Source organism: Oryzias latipes, chromosome 13, assembly GCF_002234675.1.
Source record: "Oryzias latipes chromosome 13, ASM223467v1".
In the NCBI taxonomy this organism is placed as follows: domain Eukaryota; kingdom Metazoa; phylum Chordata; class Actinopteri; order Beloniformes; family Adrianichthyidae; genus Oryzias; species Oryzias latipes.
This window is the reverse complement of record NC_019871.2, coordinates 32,967,918-32,985,136: the sequence shown is the minus strand read 5'-3', so window position 1 is coordinate 32,985,136 and position 17,219 is coordinate 32,967,918. Positions and strand designations below refer to the sequence as shown.

General features: G+C 43.6%; 1 protein-coding gene across 2 annotated transcripts in view; it reads left to right on the top strand.

Moving 5' to 3' along the window:
* Positions 1-17,219, top strand: part of LOC110016276 (limbic system-associated membrane protein) — an 828,641-nt gene that overhangs the window by 768,204 nt on the left and 43,218 nt on the right. For both annotated transcript variants that reach the window (XM_023961459.1, XM_023961458.1), the window contains one exon: positions 3,793-3,918. In XM_023961459.1, coding sequence (XP_023817227.1) covers positions 3,793-3,918 — 126 coding nt within the window. The remainder of the gene's footprint in view (positions 1-3,792; positions 3,919-17,219) is intronic.

Here is a 17,219-nt window from a genome sequence, read left to right as displayed (position 1 = left end):
TGGGACAAAAAGTATTTAGTCAGTCACCGATTGTGCAAATTCTCCCACTTCAAAATATGAGAGGTCATTCACTAGCCCTAACTTCATTTATTTCCATTTTCTATATATTCTGATATTAAAAACCGTTTTATTTTGAAAACTACTCAAGTTCTGTTTACCACATCCTGTATCTGCATAGTTGGTCAACGGCTAAAGGCTAAAAAAAAAAAAAGTATTTAGGAAGGATCTTTGGGGAAAGAAGAGTCAGTGAGAAAACTAAAGAAGAGCCTTCAACTTCAAAGAAAACATAAAGCTGCTTTTTACTGACAAAACCAGGAGTTTTCCTCTAAGTATGGATCCATTGAGACAGTTGTTCTCATGTACCAGAAGCTGCTCCATTCTACATGATACTGACTTTAAAATGTTTCACAGACGTAGATAAGGAAGTTGCAGACAAGGTGGATTCACGTTTATTATTATATTTTGAAAATATTTGTTTTACGACGTTAAAATATTTATCTATCACACCTTAAAAGTCAGATGCGGCTAAAGTTAGCGTCCGGTTGTTTGCATCCACTTTGACATTAAAGGGAAAATCTTCATCATAAAGTCTAAGTTTATGATGAAGCTGGAAACATTTTACAGAGAATGAGGATTCAATCAGATAAAGTTGTTTTATGATTTGTGTAAACTTGTAAAAGAGACATTCATGAATTCTCCAACAGCAAGGTTGAAATTTTGCACAGAAAACAAAAAATCACAATTAATTAGGATTTATGTAAAAACAAAATATGAAAATCTTTTTGCTCTGAAAGATTATCTCAGACTGGATTAAGTTCTCAATATTACTCGCATTCCATGGGAAAAAAACCTGTAATGCTGCTTTTATAGAATTATTTACAAATCAGAAACAACTTCTACAAATCAACAACTGTGTTTCATTGACACTTTTTCATCTGTAAAAAAAACAAAATCGACAAATGTTTTCAGATTTTTTTAAAGAAAATTTATTGTAGTTGCATTTTAACGTGAATACTTAATACTTTAACAGCAGTTTGTTTGTTTTTCAGAAACTGGAAGATTAAAAATATTAAATGTAAACTTTGGCCCTGTTCGGACCGGTCTGTCAAAATATAGTTTGACAATAAACTAAACTGTGGCCTGAAAAAGTTTGGAGACCACTGCTCTAGAGACTTGGTATTGACTGGAATATTTCTTTTATTGAAATCATGTTATAAGTAAAACTGTGCAGTTTATTGTCTTGGTTTTTATATCACCTATTCTGTTGGCTCATAATAATCATTCATACCAATGAGACATGGACTTTGCCTATAAAATCATAAAAGGATTTGGTTTTGGAGTTGTTGTAAGTTGTGGTCAGATTCATTTATCTTCTAATCCATTTGTTCCTTTTCGGGGTCACAGGGCTGAACAGGTCGTGGGCCACAATCACACACCCATGCACACTCACATTCATACCTATGGACAATTTAGAGTAACCAATGAACCTATAAAGCATGTTTTTGGACGGTGGAAGGAAGCCGGAGTCCCAGGAGAAAACCCACATGTGGACGGGGAGAACATGCTAACTCCACACAGAAAGGTTCTGTTTCAGGTCTGGGAAAAAGAAGTGGACTCTGGAAAATGCTTTAAAATTTGTCCCCATGAGGGGGCCCTCATGAAGAACTTTAAAACAAAAAGAAAATCGTTAAAAAAAACTAAATTGAGTTGTTCATGTGGATTTTATATTAGGGTGGTCTCTATTCTTGGTCTAATGTTCACATTCAAGTTCATTTTGTTATGTTTTGTGTCTAAAAACGAACACAAAAAAAGTCAGAAAGTAGTCTATGAAAACTTCTCAAAAAGATTTAAGATCATACAATTCCTGGTGTAATATTTTGTAGAAGAAAGATAAAACAATAAAATATTTTTTTAACTTGTCCTGTCCAACAGCTGAGCAGACAGATGAGAGCTGAAAGCCTCTTATGTTGGACATATTTAACTGTTACAACAGGGCTTATGAAACATTTGACACTCTGGGTGTATATTAAAATAAACCATTTTGTAATTAAGGCTAAACTTTATTGACCTTACTCATATCTGTAGGGGGTTGGAGGGTGATTAAAGAGGGGGTAAGGGTAGAACCGTGAAGCAGCATAAAGCAACAAGTTGTTGGATGTTTACAATCATTACAGTCAGGTTTATAAGTATTATAAATCCAAAAGGGGGCGGGGCCTGTCCACACACCCAAATGCCACAAAAATACCTGTGGGTTTCAAAAAAGACCACATACAAAACATAACATGTTCACATCACAATACAACTGATGTTCACACACGCCTACTAATGCATTTGGACTGACACGTAATATTTCACTCAAACTATTTGTGCAAAGGTGAGAGGAGTGGATCTTTGTGTTCTTACAAAGTGGGTGATGGAATGTAAAAAGAAAGAAAAGGAGTCCCCAGCCATCCCCACACCGTAACCCCCGATGCGGCAGTAGCGGTGCCCCCCCCCCCCCCCCCAACACCCGCACGGCAGCAGATAGAGGACAACCGCCCGCCGGGCAATCACATCCGGCACCCAGGCCAGGGCCAGCAGGACCGCCATGGGGGCCCCCATAGACAGAGAGCAGGGAGGCATGGGGGACAGAGAGTGCAAGCTCCAGCCCACCAGGAGAGCAGCCCCCCTGCCACGCCGGTAGGGCCCAACACAGGGCCCCATCCCAGGAGAGCACCACCAGCCCCAGACAAGCAACCCACAGCCAACCAGGTATTCTGGGCATCCCCCCACCCCATCCCCCATGGGCCAGGGCGCCCCAAGGGAGACCCGCCCTACGCTCCAGACAACCGCCCACCCAGTCCACGGTTGATCCAGGTGAGAGCAAGGCAGTGGCCAGCCACCTCTGTCCAGTAGGGAAGACGCCCCAGAGCGGTACAGGTCCACAAGGAGAGTTGTTACAATAGCCCAACCAGGCTCACCCATAGATAGAATTTGGAGAAGGCCAGCGTTCGATAGCAAGGACCAGAACCCACACCACAGGAACACGGACACCCCCAGGCTCAGATGTGATGTGAACCCAGGCCCCCAGTCTTGCCAGAGAGCACAGGGATCCCTCTCCCCGCATGGAGAGAGCCCAGGAAGCCAGCATCCAAGGAACACGACCGCCGTTGCCAGGGGCCTGGTACAACCTACCATGGATGGGGTAGGGGTTGTATAATGTGTGTGTGTTTGTAAGCATGTGTGTGCGTGCGTGTATGTGTGTTGGAGAGTATATTTTATTTTATATTATATTTTTGAGGAGTTGCCACAGCGGAGACCCCAACCCGCCAAACCTCCAAGGACCCGTACTGATAATGGACCCTCCCCCAGGCAACCCCCCCCCCCCCCCCAACAGGGCCGACCAGCCTACCAGCCCGCCCCCCCTAGACCCCGTGGCCATGTGGGCGTCGGCCGGAGCTACCGCCGGCCCCAAGGTAGTTGCCCCACCCCTTCCCAGAGCCAGAGAGGGAGGGATCCCAGCCCCAGATGCAGATGGGAGCCCATCCGGTGCAGTCGGACACCCCCAGGGCAGAACCCCCCGCCAGCCACCCATGCACACCCAAAAAGAGGCCCGACAAAACCAACAAAATGACTGAAAACATCTTTTTTTAAACAGTCATCCAGTAAACGGTGTCTTTCCTTTATAGATTACTTGTTAATGCAATTGTAACATCTGCTATTTTGTTAAGTGCAAATGTATAATCAAGGATGATCTGAAAACATTTCTCATCCAACATTGCATCCCTAACCGTCAGTTTCTTTTTTCCTCAGTTCCAGCCAGCATCTACAAAGTGTCAGAAGATATCAGTGTGAACGAGGGCAGAAATGTGACGCTCAGCTGTTTGGCATCTGGCAGGCCAGAACCTACAATCACCTGGCGGCTGCTGGACCCTTCAGGTAAGAGCAATCAGCAGAATCAGCAGTCATTATGATCTGCACGCCTGGCAGGTGGTGGGGCAGATTCTGCTCCAATTTTAAAACCCAACCAGACACCTTTAAAACTGTGTTAGATCATTAATTAATGATACACGCTATCTAATTTATGTCCTAATTCTGATGTGTTGAGGAAAAAAGTAATTAAGCTCAAAGACTGCTATTTAACATTATTCACGCTCTAATGTATAGATTTTAATTGGCGATAAGGTTCAGAACTTCTTACGGGAAATTAAAGGCAGAGTCTCTTCATGGGGATCAAGATTTATCATTTATTTATGAAGTCTTGAGACGTCTCTTTATCTTGGTGTTTTTAACAGCATGCAAAAAGCACTGCATATGTATGTATGTATGTATATGTATATATATATATATATATATATATATATATATATATATATATATATATATATATATAATTTACTTTTTTTAACTTTTTTTTTAACTTAAACAAATATGTTTTATTTATCTTTAGATGATTACATTGTTTCATTTTAGTTTAATTGTGGCCACTTCATCTTAATCCTGTTTCCTAAATTTTGGTATTACTTCTATTTAAGATTAACTTTTAAATTTTCAAAAGTGACTGAAGTCTGAAAGCGAATTTGTCCTTCAATCCAGATGTTATTAGAAAAGTGTTTCAGTTAGAAAGATGACTTGGACCAAACTCTGGGATGTTTGGCTGTTAAGAAACACAAACCTTGAAGGACAACTAAACTGTTGACCTCTGATTTCATCAAGAAGATTTCAAAACTGGTTGATGTGTGTTTTCGTTGGGGTTTCAAGACGTTTAACAGGGAAGACTCATTGTAAACTGAGATGCTGTCACTTAAACCCAATGCATCATGGGAGATGTAGTGCAAAAACTGCCGCTGATGGCAGACAGACTCTTTTCTCTGAGCTTCATTGTTTTGTTCACTTGTTCCACGGTCTGACACCGGATTCTGTGGAAAGCTACACAGCTAAAGACGAGCTTTAGCTGGTATTTTTGTTAGAACTGAGAGACTTATGAGCTAAATTGGAACAAGGAAGTGAAGACTTTAACCACTTCTGATTGGTCAGACTGATGACATATGATTAAGCCTTCAAAAATGATTAGAATGATTGGTGGAGACGGTTGAAGGAGCGGGACTTTTCCGAAAACAGAGCTGAAGCTACGGCTAAATTGCGGTGCCGTCATTCTTATCAAAGTGTCTTTAATGGAATCAAATAAACACAAAGAAAAAAGTATTTTATGATCTTTTATATTCCTAACTACTCAGTGTTTTATCAGGGCCTGTTTGGATGAACAAAGAGCTGATATCCTGGAGATGGAAGAGGTTTTTAGATCAGTGAAAATCGGTGATTTCTCACGGCACACCAGAGGAGAAACACTGGTCTAAGGTGCAGTTAAAGCCGAGAGTGGAGGGGCCCAATTCATGGGCCCATGGGAGAGGGGGCCACCCGAAACGCTTCGTACACCTTGCCCTAATAAGTGGTTGTAAGAAGAAGGGTAGGTTGGGGGCAGGTGGCAGACTGACCCCCGATTGGCGAGGCATCCGTCCCCCAGCCCCCCCAGCGTTGGCCCCCAGTTTACTCTGCCAAGGGGCCCCATTGCTAGGGGAGCCAATCCCCCAGCAGCAAGATTGTTAAAATCCTCCTGCTTACCTATAAGGCCTTAAATGGTATGACACCATCCTATATCAAAGACCTCATAGTGCCAACCAAACACAACACTTTGCTTTAAAAAGTGCAAGACTGCTTGTGGTTCCTAGAATTAGTAAAAGTACAGTTGGAGGTAGAGCCTTTAGCCACTAACCCCCATGTTGTGATTAGGGTTTTACTGTCAAGATTAGGGTTCTGTATGCTTTTGTTTTACTCTCTGTTTTATTGTGAGGGTTCTCCCTGCCTGTTTTAGTTGGAGTTTGACTTTCTTTGTCCCAATCTCCCCTGATCGTTTTCACCTGTGTCTCGTCAGTCCTGTCAGTATATATGTCTTGTCCCTGCTTTCCTCTGGTGCTGATCCATACTGTTTGCTTCCCTGTTTACCACGTCAGTTGTTTTTGTTTTTTGGTTTCCTTGCTTGGCAGCGCCTTTTGTTATACGATTAAACCCTGCATGAAGCCCATCTGCTGGACTATTTAAACCTGTAGTTGTAGAGTAAGATAAGCTAATTCTCTCTAATTCTGGTGCATCACCTGTACCAGAACTCCTGGAGAGGATCCCTCCTTCTTGTTGACACCCCTGCGGTTTCCTCTTTTTTTCCCCAGAATCCATTGTATCCGTTGTTGTTTTTTTTTGCGTGAAGTTTTTCCTTACAGAGAAGGAGGGTCTAACTGCAGGGATCCCCCATTTAGTTTAGTCTGTTTAGTTTAGCCATTACCTATTGAATTCTATGACTCTATGTTCTTTATGACTCATGTTTACTATGCAATTACTGGCATGAAGCCCATTGAGAGAACTATTGTTGTAATATTGGGGCTATATATATATACACTGACCAAAAATATAAACGCAACACTTTTGTTATTGCTCCCATTTTTTATGGTATGAACTCAAAGATGTGAAACATTTTCCACATACACAAAATAACCAGTTCTCTGAAATATTGTTCACAAATCTGTCTAAATCTGTGATAGTGAGCACTTCTCCTTTGCCAAGACAATCCATCCCACCTCACAGGTGTGCCATATCAAGATGCTGATTAGACAGCATGATTATTGTACAGGTGTGCCTTAGACTGGCCACAAGAAAAGGCCACTCTGAAATCTTCAGTTTTGTTTTATTGAGGGGGTCAGGGGACTCAGACAACCAGTCAGTATCTGGTGTGACCACCATTTGCCTCACGAAGTGCGACACATCTCCTTCGCATAGAGTTGATCAGGTTGTCTATTGTGGCCTGTGGAATGTTGGTCCACTCTTCTTCAATGGCTGTGCAAAGTTGCTGGATATTGGCAGGAACTGGAACACGCTGTTGTATACGCCGATCCAGAGCGTCCCAAACATGCTCAATGGGTGACATGTCCGGTGAGTATGCTGGCCATGCAAGAACTGGGATGTTTTCAGCTTCCAAGAATTGTGTACAGATCCTTGCAACATGGGGCCATGCATTATCATTATGCAACATGAGGTGATGTTGTTGGATGTACGGCACAACAATGGGCCCCAGGATCTCGTCACGGTATCTCTGTGCATTCAAAATGCCATCAATGAAATGCACCTGTGTTCTTCGCCCATAACAGATGCCTGCCCATACCATAACCCCACCACCACCATGGGCTACTCGATCCACAACATTGACATCAGAAAAACCGCTCACCCACACGACGCCACACACGCTGTCTGCCATCTGCCCTGAACAGTGTAAACCGGGATTCATCCGTAAAGAGAACACCTCTCCAACGTGCCAGACGCCATCGCATGTGAACATTTGCCCACTCAAGTCGGTTATGACGACGAACTACCCCCTTGGACCCCCTTGAAAACGAGATAACACATCTCAAGGGGCTTATCCTTTAAACAAATAAATTGAAATTGAACTGGAGTGAGGTCGAGACCTCGATGAGGACGACGAGCATGCAGATTAGCTTCCCTGAGACGGTTTCTGAAGAACACTGCATTGTTCACTAACACCTTGATTGAAAGCCGCGAGGGTGGCGAAGGGGAAATACAGCTCACCAGTTCCCTCCTTGCTGGTGAACCCTGGCGTTTCCCGGGCAGTCACGCACAAAATGTCCAGACTGTCCACAGTACAAACAAAGTCCAGCTCCCATACGGCGCAGTCGCTTGGTAGGGTTCAGACGTCCCATTCCCAGCTAAATGGGCACTGGGGGAGGAACTAAATCCTGGCGTGGGGTGCTGAAAAGGAGCGGTGGATCACTCACAGGAAGTGACGGACGGGGGCTGGTGTTGCTGCGTCACTCACGACCCCGTTACCGCATCCTCCGATCAATACGCACCGCCAGGCTAATCAGCTCCTCCAGTTCCTCCTGAATCTCCCTCGCTGCTAGCTCATCTTTGAGGACGTTGGAGAGACCCTGACAAGACGTTGTCCACCCAGCGTGTGCTGGCAGCCAGTGTCCGGAACTCCAGGACGTAGTCCGAGGTGCTGCGCGCTCCTTGCTGGGGGCGAAGAAGCTCAGAAGCGGCAGCTCCTCACGAACAGCGTGAGGAGTTGGGTGGGAAATGCTCGAAAAGAGCAGCACAGCTCGGCTCCGCAGTCCGACTCTGCCAATCCCCATTGTTTGGCTTGACCCGTCAAAAAGCTCAGAGCAAAAGGCACCTTGCTCTGTTCGTAGGGGAACTCGCTCGGATTGAAGTCAAAGTGGAGGCGATAGGAGGTGATGAACGCCCGACAGTCCTCAGCTGTTCCATCGAATGGTTGGGGATGACCCAGTCGGGTTTGTCGGGACGGAGATGAAGGAACATGTTCCTGCCTGGAGAGACAATCGTGAAGCTGCTGCATTCCAGACATGAAACCACACATCTCCCGAACCACGACCGACAGCTCTTCACCGGCAGCAGAGCCTCCTTCGGCAGATGATCCAGGTAAGTCCCTAAGTTCCGAATATCCTGCTAGGTTGGTCATGGTCGCAGTGTAATTTTACAACTAGTAACTGAGGAACCCGAATGCAGGAAAGACTGCATACCAAAAGTTCGAAAGTCGAAAGATTTACTCGAATACACGAGGAAAACATACAACAGGAAACTGCGACACATAAAACCACAGTGACAGAGACCTAAATACCGAAACACATAATTTAGGAACTGAAAACAGCTGAGAAGCAGGTGATTGCACAGGAGGAGGGGGGAAGTGCAACAGCCAGCTGTAATCATGACATGTTGAGGTTGCCACATCACGTCAACCAACCAGGGACTCAATGTAGGGCATGTGACATTATCAGGGGGCAGAATACACAGCCAATATGGTGGATCGATGTGATAGTTCTCCTCCTGAGGGATTTGTGAAGCTCGTCCTGGCTACTGTTGGGCTAAGGCGGATACACCCTGAACACTCTGTCACAGGGTTCATGGAGCTGAAGCGATCACGCTCACTACATCGCCTCTCAGGAGGCGAGCGGGTGGCCAGACAGAGAACCGCTGTGGCTTGTGGAGCCAGTCTGTTGGGCTTTCTGATCTTTATAATATTTTTATTATTTCCATCAAGGCAATAACGAAAACTGTCCTCTAATCATCGTCACAGATGATGTTGAGAGATCCCACACGCATCTGGGGCCTCAAGCTTATGAACACAATTTTATACAGGCGGCGGGCAGAGAATTCGCTGCGCAGTAAAGGAGAGAAGGTCAAAACAAATTTGGCGCTCGAATTGTGTTTGGTGTGAATGCAACTTAAGATATTTCATAGGGATTCAATCAATATTTCCTGTTCTATTTGATCACCATTTCCATTGAAATGAAGAACTGCATGAAAAAAAGGAGAAAACTATAAAAAATGAGAGGGAATAGAATGGGGTTGTTTTGGGAAAACAGACGACTGAAGCGCTCCACTGTGAGTGACTTTTTTTTAATTCTTTTTTTCACCTCAGGAAGTGGAAAATAGACATGTCTGTTTTGGTGTTCCGACACCTGTGGTTGTTTGGTTGCATCAGCTGCAGCTCTGCATTATACGGCCGACAGAGTGGAGTGAAATTCAGCTTTTGCATCACTTTAACCACTAAAGGGCACTGTAGATGTGTGTATCAGTATTTGCTTCTGACAACAACGCAAAAGAAGAAAAAGCACCAGTCTCAGCGGAGTATCCAGAGGCGACACATACAATGGAATGTGACAAAAATAAAGGTATAAAAGAGCTTAGTATACTTGTTAGCATGTTCTTTATGGTTATCTGAACAATTACTCTGATGTTGCTCTAATATACTAGAGTCCTCCAATGTTTCATTAAGCTAAATAAGCATCAATATGTTACGGTAAAGCGTGCATATATTCCTGTTATTGTTGTCTATTTAGTTATAATGATTTGCCTTTTAAGATGAAATGTCTGTTCTTGGTCTCATATTTTGTTGAATAAATTTCTCCCAGAAATGCGACTTGTATGTCATTTTCTTTTTTACTTAATTACTGTGCATTTTTTAGCTGCTGTGACTTATGGTTTTAACTTAAAAGTTAAAAAACAGCAAATTAAGAGATGGATTTTTTTTGGTCCTTTTAGAAATTGGGAAATATTAGAGCAAACTTGCTTTTTTATGCTGAGCTGCACATTGTAGGCTTTTTTAAGAAGTGTGCAAAAGATGTTTTTAATTTCTAAGCTAACACTTTTTTTTCCTCACATTCTTTGAGAGGCATTTGTTGGTTATACTATTCAGCAGTCGTGCGCCCATCATTTTAATCACGGGAACTCCTGAAAAAGAAATATCCACCATATGGTGTGGTTAGATAAAGCACTGAAGCAAGGCAAGGCAGGGCAAGGCAAGTTTATTTGTATAGCACAATTCGTACACAAAGTAATTCAAGGTGCTTCACAAAACAGAAAGCACACAGCAGTTCATTCTGAGTAGTGAATAGAAACACAAAAAACACACCCTGTCGCACGCGTGCAAACCTGAGAAGAAGCAACCTTCCTAGAGTCTTTTATAAACTTGAGGAAGAAGTTTTTCAAACCAGCTACTCAACATAAATTAGCATTTTGAAAATAAATGTAGTTATTCGCACTGTTGTAAAGTGAGGCTTATGATGATGCACGAGGACACGGAAAAAAGACAAAATTCTCCCCTTTTTTTTACCCCCCCCCCCCCAAGGCGAGGGGGGGTAAGGGGGTAAGGACAAGTTCCTGTTGGAAGCCAAAGAATGCTTTTTAGTTCCTCCCATTCTGTCTGCTGGCCAGCTTTCCAGCTTGGAAAACTTTTCCAAACCAGTTTAAAAGAACTAGTGGAATGCAAATGAGTCCTCAGCAGAAGTTTTCCAGGCTGCTCTTCTCTGCCCAGATCTCTTCCAAAATCATGCTGCTGCATTCAACAAGAACAGCATGGTTATAGGTGGCAGATTGTGCTACAATGCAGCATCAACTGATTTTATTTTAATGTGACTTTATTTATTTTGCAGAGCTCTACAAAAGCAACGGTAATCCTGTCTTCATGTCTGGATACAAGAGTTCATTCAGAGACTCTCCTGGTATGGTGAGGTTCTGAATGGCGGCACTGTTTGACGACTTGCTGTACCGCATTAGTCTGAACTGGAAAAAGATTAGAATAAAATTTAAGGATCTTTTATTATCATCTCCATACAAATAAGAAAATATTCTAGAGAACAATCAGAATCTCCTCCATGTTGGTTTTGGACATCATCGCGTCATCAACATGTCATGGGCCAAAGCTGAGTCCCTGATTGGTTGATACGACATGCCTTCTTCGCCAAAGATGAGTTGGATGAGCCGAATGCTCAAAATGCACCACAGGACCTCATATTACGTCTGTACATTGACTTGTGGACGCCCCTAACACACAAATCGCGGTCAGTGTGAACGTGGTTTTTGCTTAAAGGAACTGACTTGGCTCCAGTTTGATTTTCTTATTAAACAGGACTTGAACGTGATGTCAAAGGGTTGTTCCTTGGTTTCACCAAAATTCATGATGCTTTTTTAGTACGCACAATTTGAATCAGTTAACGCAGTCACAACAAGCTTTGGGGAAATGTTTCATCACCCTTAATCAAGCAGGTTAACAGTCCACACAGCTCCACACACAGTATGGACTCATGACCGTGCGCTGCATGGACTCTGTTAAGGTAAGCTTTAGACATGGTCGACCCAATTTGTCTTCATTCTGTGTCATTAAGCAGATAACGCGAAGTTCACATTTTGTGTGTCGGAATTGGAATTCTCCCGTGGGCTCAGACAAGAGGGCACAAATAATGCTGTAATGGATTGTTTCTTTACACAATGCATCACATCCCATTAGCCCTCTGTGATGTATGAGCTGCTCTTTGTCCACAGCCTGTTGGAAAGCAGATAGTTAACCGATGAGCTTTTGTCTTGCTCCTCGCATCGGTTCCTTTCTCTTGATCTGAGCGTTCACCTTGTCCTTTTTCCTCTTTTTATCCTGCACCAAACTCACGTGCTGAGAAGGGCTGTATAATTCATTTACACCGCAGCTGCTTTCAGTCATTGCTCCCCGTTGTTAGTGCAGCAGCTCACACAGGCAGGTTTAAGCTTCACTTCTATTTTTCATCAAACATTACATGTTTCTGTAGCCTTGCAGAATTCTCAGATCTGGATCTGTGTGGAGACAAGACACCCAGGACCACCGTTCAAAAGGGAGCACAAACAAGTTTATTTCAGGGGGCGATGTTTGGGAAGTCTGTTGATCTGTCCATCCGTTGGAGCCAGGAGCCTCTGTCTAAAAACAGAAAAAACCCAAGGAGTCCATAAAAAAGCTAAAACACCAGGCTCAATAAAACCCACTAAAAACACACACACAATTAGTAAAAAATTAAATAGCATGCAATTCGTTAAAATGTGGCTCTGGCGGCTATACAAAAAGTCTTTCTTGGGTTAAAAAAAAACAGATAAAACAGCAGAGGGGTACTTAGCTCGAAGAGGGGCGGGTCACAACCACACCCCTCTACGTTCCAACGTCGCTTCCCCCTCTGAACGCTGTCTGGCTCCTGGCTCAGCTGGTCCTGCGGTGCGGGTCAGTGCTCATCCATATAGGCGGGGCGGCTCCCTCTGGTCGTCTTCCAGCGCCACTTCACTCGGAGCTGCCTTACTCCAAGCGCGTTTCCTCTGCCGTCGGCCCGGCGCTGCTGCGGTGGCTCCGGTGGCTCTACTGGTCCGCGTAACCGACCGCTGGAAGAAGCACCCCCCGCCGTCTCCCCGCTGTAGAGAGCTCCTCTCTTGCGTTCCTGCTGATCCTTTAATCCAGTCTCTTAGCCGCACGCCCCCAGTGCACACCTGTGTCCAATTCTTGCAGCATGAGCTGCTGCATTCAGGGACCCTCCGGGTTTCACAAAGAATAAAAACACAATAAAAACAGTTCACCCCGTTACATTTCATGAAATATAAAGTAACATTGGATCAGCTGGCTTTTCATCTTTATTAGAGTTTGGATTTGCTTTTCTGTCTCGTATTATAAGACTGCCTTGTTTCTTAAACACACATGTGCCTTGTAGATTACATATTAGCTTTGGGCTACTTAACAGGGGATTTGTTGTCTAAGTGGCACAAAAGTTCCTTGAAGCTAAAGGAGAGGATTCCTTGCCTCTTTTTTGTGGATCCTGCCAATGGATTTCATAGGTCCTACGATCCTTTCAGGCCTTGGTCGCAACTAAGGTTATGGGTGAATACGGGCATATCTGCGGGCAAACCTGTATGGCACATGCATACATGCATTTGGCGCACATGGGATATGAAGGTCAAAGACAACTCGGTGAACTCGTAGAGCGAAAGTGTCTGTATAATTTCTTACTACGGGTATGCTGCTGTTGAGTGGTTGTAGCTGACATTCAAGCAATATACACTGTAATGGTATTGGGGGGGGGGGGGGGGGGTCAGATGCAGGCATGTCACACCTTATATTTGATTTTTTTTAAACTATTAGTGCTGTGCAAGTGGTGGGTGTGTGCTCCTTGGCTGTTAGAGTATAAGGAACTAGACAATCAGAGAGTAATTTGTGTGGGCATCCTACAGGCAGGTTGTCATGGGGGTATCAGGATGACCCAGATGCAGGAACAGAAGACCAGCCACAGTGAGAACTAAAAGTATTTAATAACAAAAAGCGCCACCCTAGGTGGGAAAAACCCACAACATAACAGAACTCAAAACCAGAATACAAAATAATCAAGCTGATCTAGAGCTAGAGCTAAACATTAGCTATACACCGACACAGTGTGCAGAAACAGAACCACTTAAATACAGTTCAAACAAATGAACCTTAAGAGCAGGCAGCTGTGTGCCAGTCCATGGAGGGCCACCAGAAAGAGGGCGGAGTCCTCCAGGAGAGCCACAGCCAACCTGCACAGAGAAATACAAGAATGAGGAAGACAAACACAGAACTGACACTGTGTCACAGGTACAAATCAGCTGCACGCCCCATGTGTGCAACATTTGCACACATGGGGCAAATAAGGAGCCAGTATGCTCACCTTACTAACAAATAGTGTGGCAGATAAGGGTACCCACCATACGATAACATTACACCTATGTCATAGATGCATGTAACTTACTTTATCCTAACAAATACACAATAAACCTACCACATGTGCAACAAAGCTACGTTCCATTTTCACGACATCTCTTAAGGTGGCTGCACCTTCTGGGTACATGTGCCTGAGGCTTTACTGGGAGATTTCTGGGTTTAGTGGCACAAAGGTTGCCTGTAGCTAAGGCATAGGTTTCCCTGACTACTTTTCAACGATAGTGCTGTTGGGTTTCACAGGGCCTACAGTCCCCTGCTTAAATTACAAGTGAGTCCACAGTTGTTAGCAGTTACATCTAGTGCTGGTATTTCTTGTCCCTCACCCCCAGCATATTGTCACTGCGACTTTTGTCACATTTCCATTATATCCTATTCTCGCAATCTAAGCAAAGTATTAGGCTATTTAACACCATAGTTATTAAATTTGCTGTCTCTTCTGAGACTTCAAGTTCATTCAGTGCAGACAAGTTTGATCTGCTGTGCTCCTCCACTGCTTACAAGGAGATAATGACTTAATAAGTCACTGCAGCTCTGAAAGATTTTATTGGAAGTCGGGGGAAATGAAATTTTAATAGCATTTTGTAAAACCAAATCATCTCATCAAATTCAACTAGGGAGCATTTAGCACACACCTGAGCCTTTTAAGAGTAACCTTTAACACGTAAACTAAGGTTTCATTATCGCATCACTGATAACCTAATGTTTGCAGGCCTGACATGATGATCATCAACATGAACAATGCTGTTCTCTTCTTACGATCCTCCCTAAGATATCTAATAATGCAGCAAATGTTCATGTAGATGAACGTCTTAAGATGAGTTTGGTTTCATCAGTTGTGTTTCTAATTTTTAGCTCTAAACGTCACTCACACGAGCCATTTTCAAGTTGATTAATCATAAACACAACCTGAATTGTGCAGAATGACCTGACTGAAATGTAATGACTGCTGCAGTCAGATAGGAGGATGATTTGCATCCAATTTGTGCACAGCAGAACTGTCAAACACTAACATCCCCTTAGGCGAGCCGGCTTCACTTACAACTGCCGACTGCTGAGGTGTCACTGAGATGAGGAGCTCTGTTTGAACTCTTCTCTTCACTATTCCCTTGTATTTTTCTGTTTGCCTCATTACTCAAGTGGAATTATTATCCAATATGGGCTAGGTGTATCAATCACTTCATTAGGGCTGTAACAAGTACCCGAATAAAGGGTTTCCTCGCTGGTTCACCTTTTGAGGTCCTCTCGGATTTTCTTTTGTGAAATTTGGCTTGCTTTCTTGTTCGTTTGTTTTTTTAAGCACTATATTGTTATCTGCATCCTATAATGGCTGCTGGACTTGTCAAACAATCTCTTCTGTGTTGTGTCTTTTGTACAGAGACATGAGTTACACAAATCTTCATGGGGATCAGATCTTTGTTTTTATTTCATACTACTGGACTGATTTTTCTATGGTTTGAACTCTAAGAGTTTAAATAAGAGAGAAAAGAGTGAAAATGTTTGTGTCTGTCTGAGGAAAGTGTAGAAAATGTGTAGTGAGGACTTTGACAGCCTTAGACATCTATAATCCTACATAGCTTATTTGACTCTATCTCGGGTTATTTATGGAATGCATCTCCCACGATAAATGAGGAAACACTGTACTCGGATATTCACAATTTGTTCCAGGAAATATGACCACAAATATCTGCTATGTACAAGATTGCTGATTCCCAACCTTTATGAATCCAATGGAATGTAGTGAAAATCAGTGACTTGCGGTGAGGTTCCCGGCTGTTGAACCCCTGATGTCATCAGTCAGATTGACAAACAAATGAAGCCTACAGCGTGGCCTCTTCCCCTTTTGACTGGCAACAGTTAAAGTGTGTTGTTTAACCCTTGTGCTATCCTAGGCACTTTAACGTTGGGAGTTGGGTCATCTAGACCCACTAGACCGGGGGTCAGCAACCCGCGGCTCTTTAGCGCTGCCCTAGTGGCTCCCTGGTGCATTTTCAAAAATGTTTGAAAATGTGAAAAGATGGGGAGAGAAGTATATTTTTTGTTTTAATATGGTTTCTGTAGGAGGAAAAACAATACACAAACATTCTTAACATTTTCCAATGCTGTAAGACTGTGCAGAATAAATATTGTAACGCCAGGAAACATGGGAGCCGATATGTCAACAAGTTGAGCTATCAATCAACTGGCTGCACTGGAGAATTGTCCGTGTGTCCCAAACTCCGCACGATTCTGTAAAGTCTCAGAGAGGAGGAGGCAGAATGAGATGCTAACAGCAGTCTCCTTTCCAGTTTAACAATCCCATTTATTTTGAACACGCACCACATTGAACATTGCACAGGAGTCATCAACCTCTCCCCCTCCCACACTCATGGTGCAACATAAAGAAACAGCATAAGAGGAAGAATAAACTAAGGTGGAACAACAAAAGTGCAATATGAAAAGAAACTTGGGCAAACAGAAACGCTCATGCTGAGCCCTAATTAGATCAGGAGACCGTATCCCACAATCCCCTGCTGCTAACAGACCTAAAATGCACATGACCGCCACTACAATATTGTAGTGACCTGGGGGTTAGCCCCGCCTTCAGCCCCTAAGGCTTATGGGAAGTGGGGAGTTTTGGGGTGAAAACCTTGAGTGAGAGGGCTGGAAGTATAAGTGAGGTCCATGCTGTTTGGGCAGTTAGTGTGTGCTTGAATAAACAGGCTTCAGCTGAAAAAGAAGCATTGGTCTTCTGCCTGCTTATTCCTTCTTTAGGCTATTTGAGGTCCTGCAAAGTAAGGGTACAGAAAGCTCTCCAATGAAACCATTAGTGGGAGCAGCCTGGCTATTGCTTCCCTACTAAAGTCACATCCCGGCTGGGTCGTTGCAATATTGGATTCCAACATTTCTGGCAACGAAGACTTACGTCACAGCCTGCAGCACATCGTTCTACCGGCAGGGTTTTTTTTTGTTTTATATTTTTTAAACTTTTAGGGGACCGCTAGGCAGGTGGCAGATGTAAATCGAACCACCGTCAGTTCCGTGCATTGCTTGATGAAGTTGAAAGCAAATATTCTGATCTCCTGCTACACAACACAGTCTGATGGCTGTCCAGGGGTGACGTTTTGTGTCACTTTGTTTCAAACACGTGAAAACATTC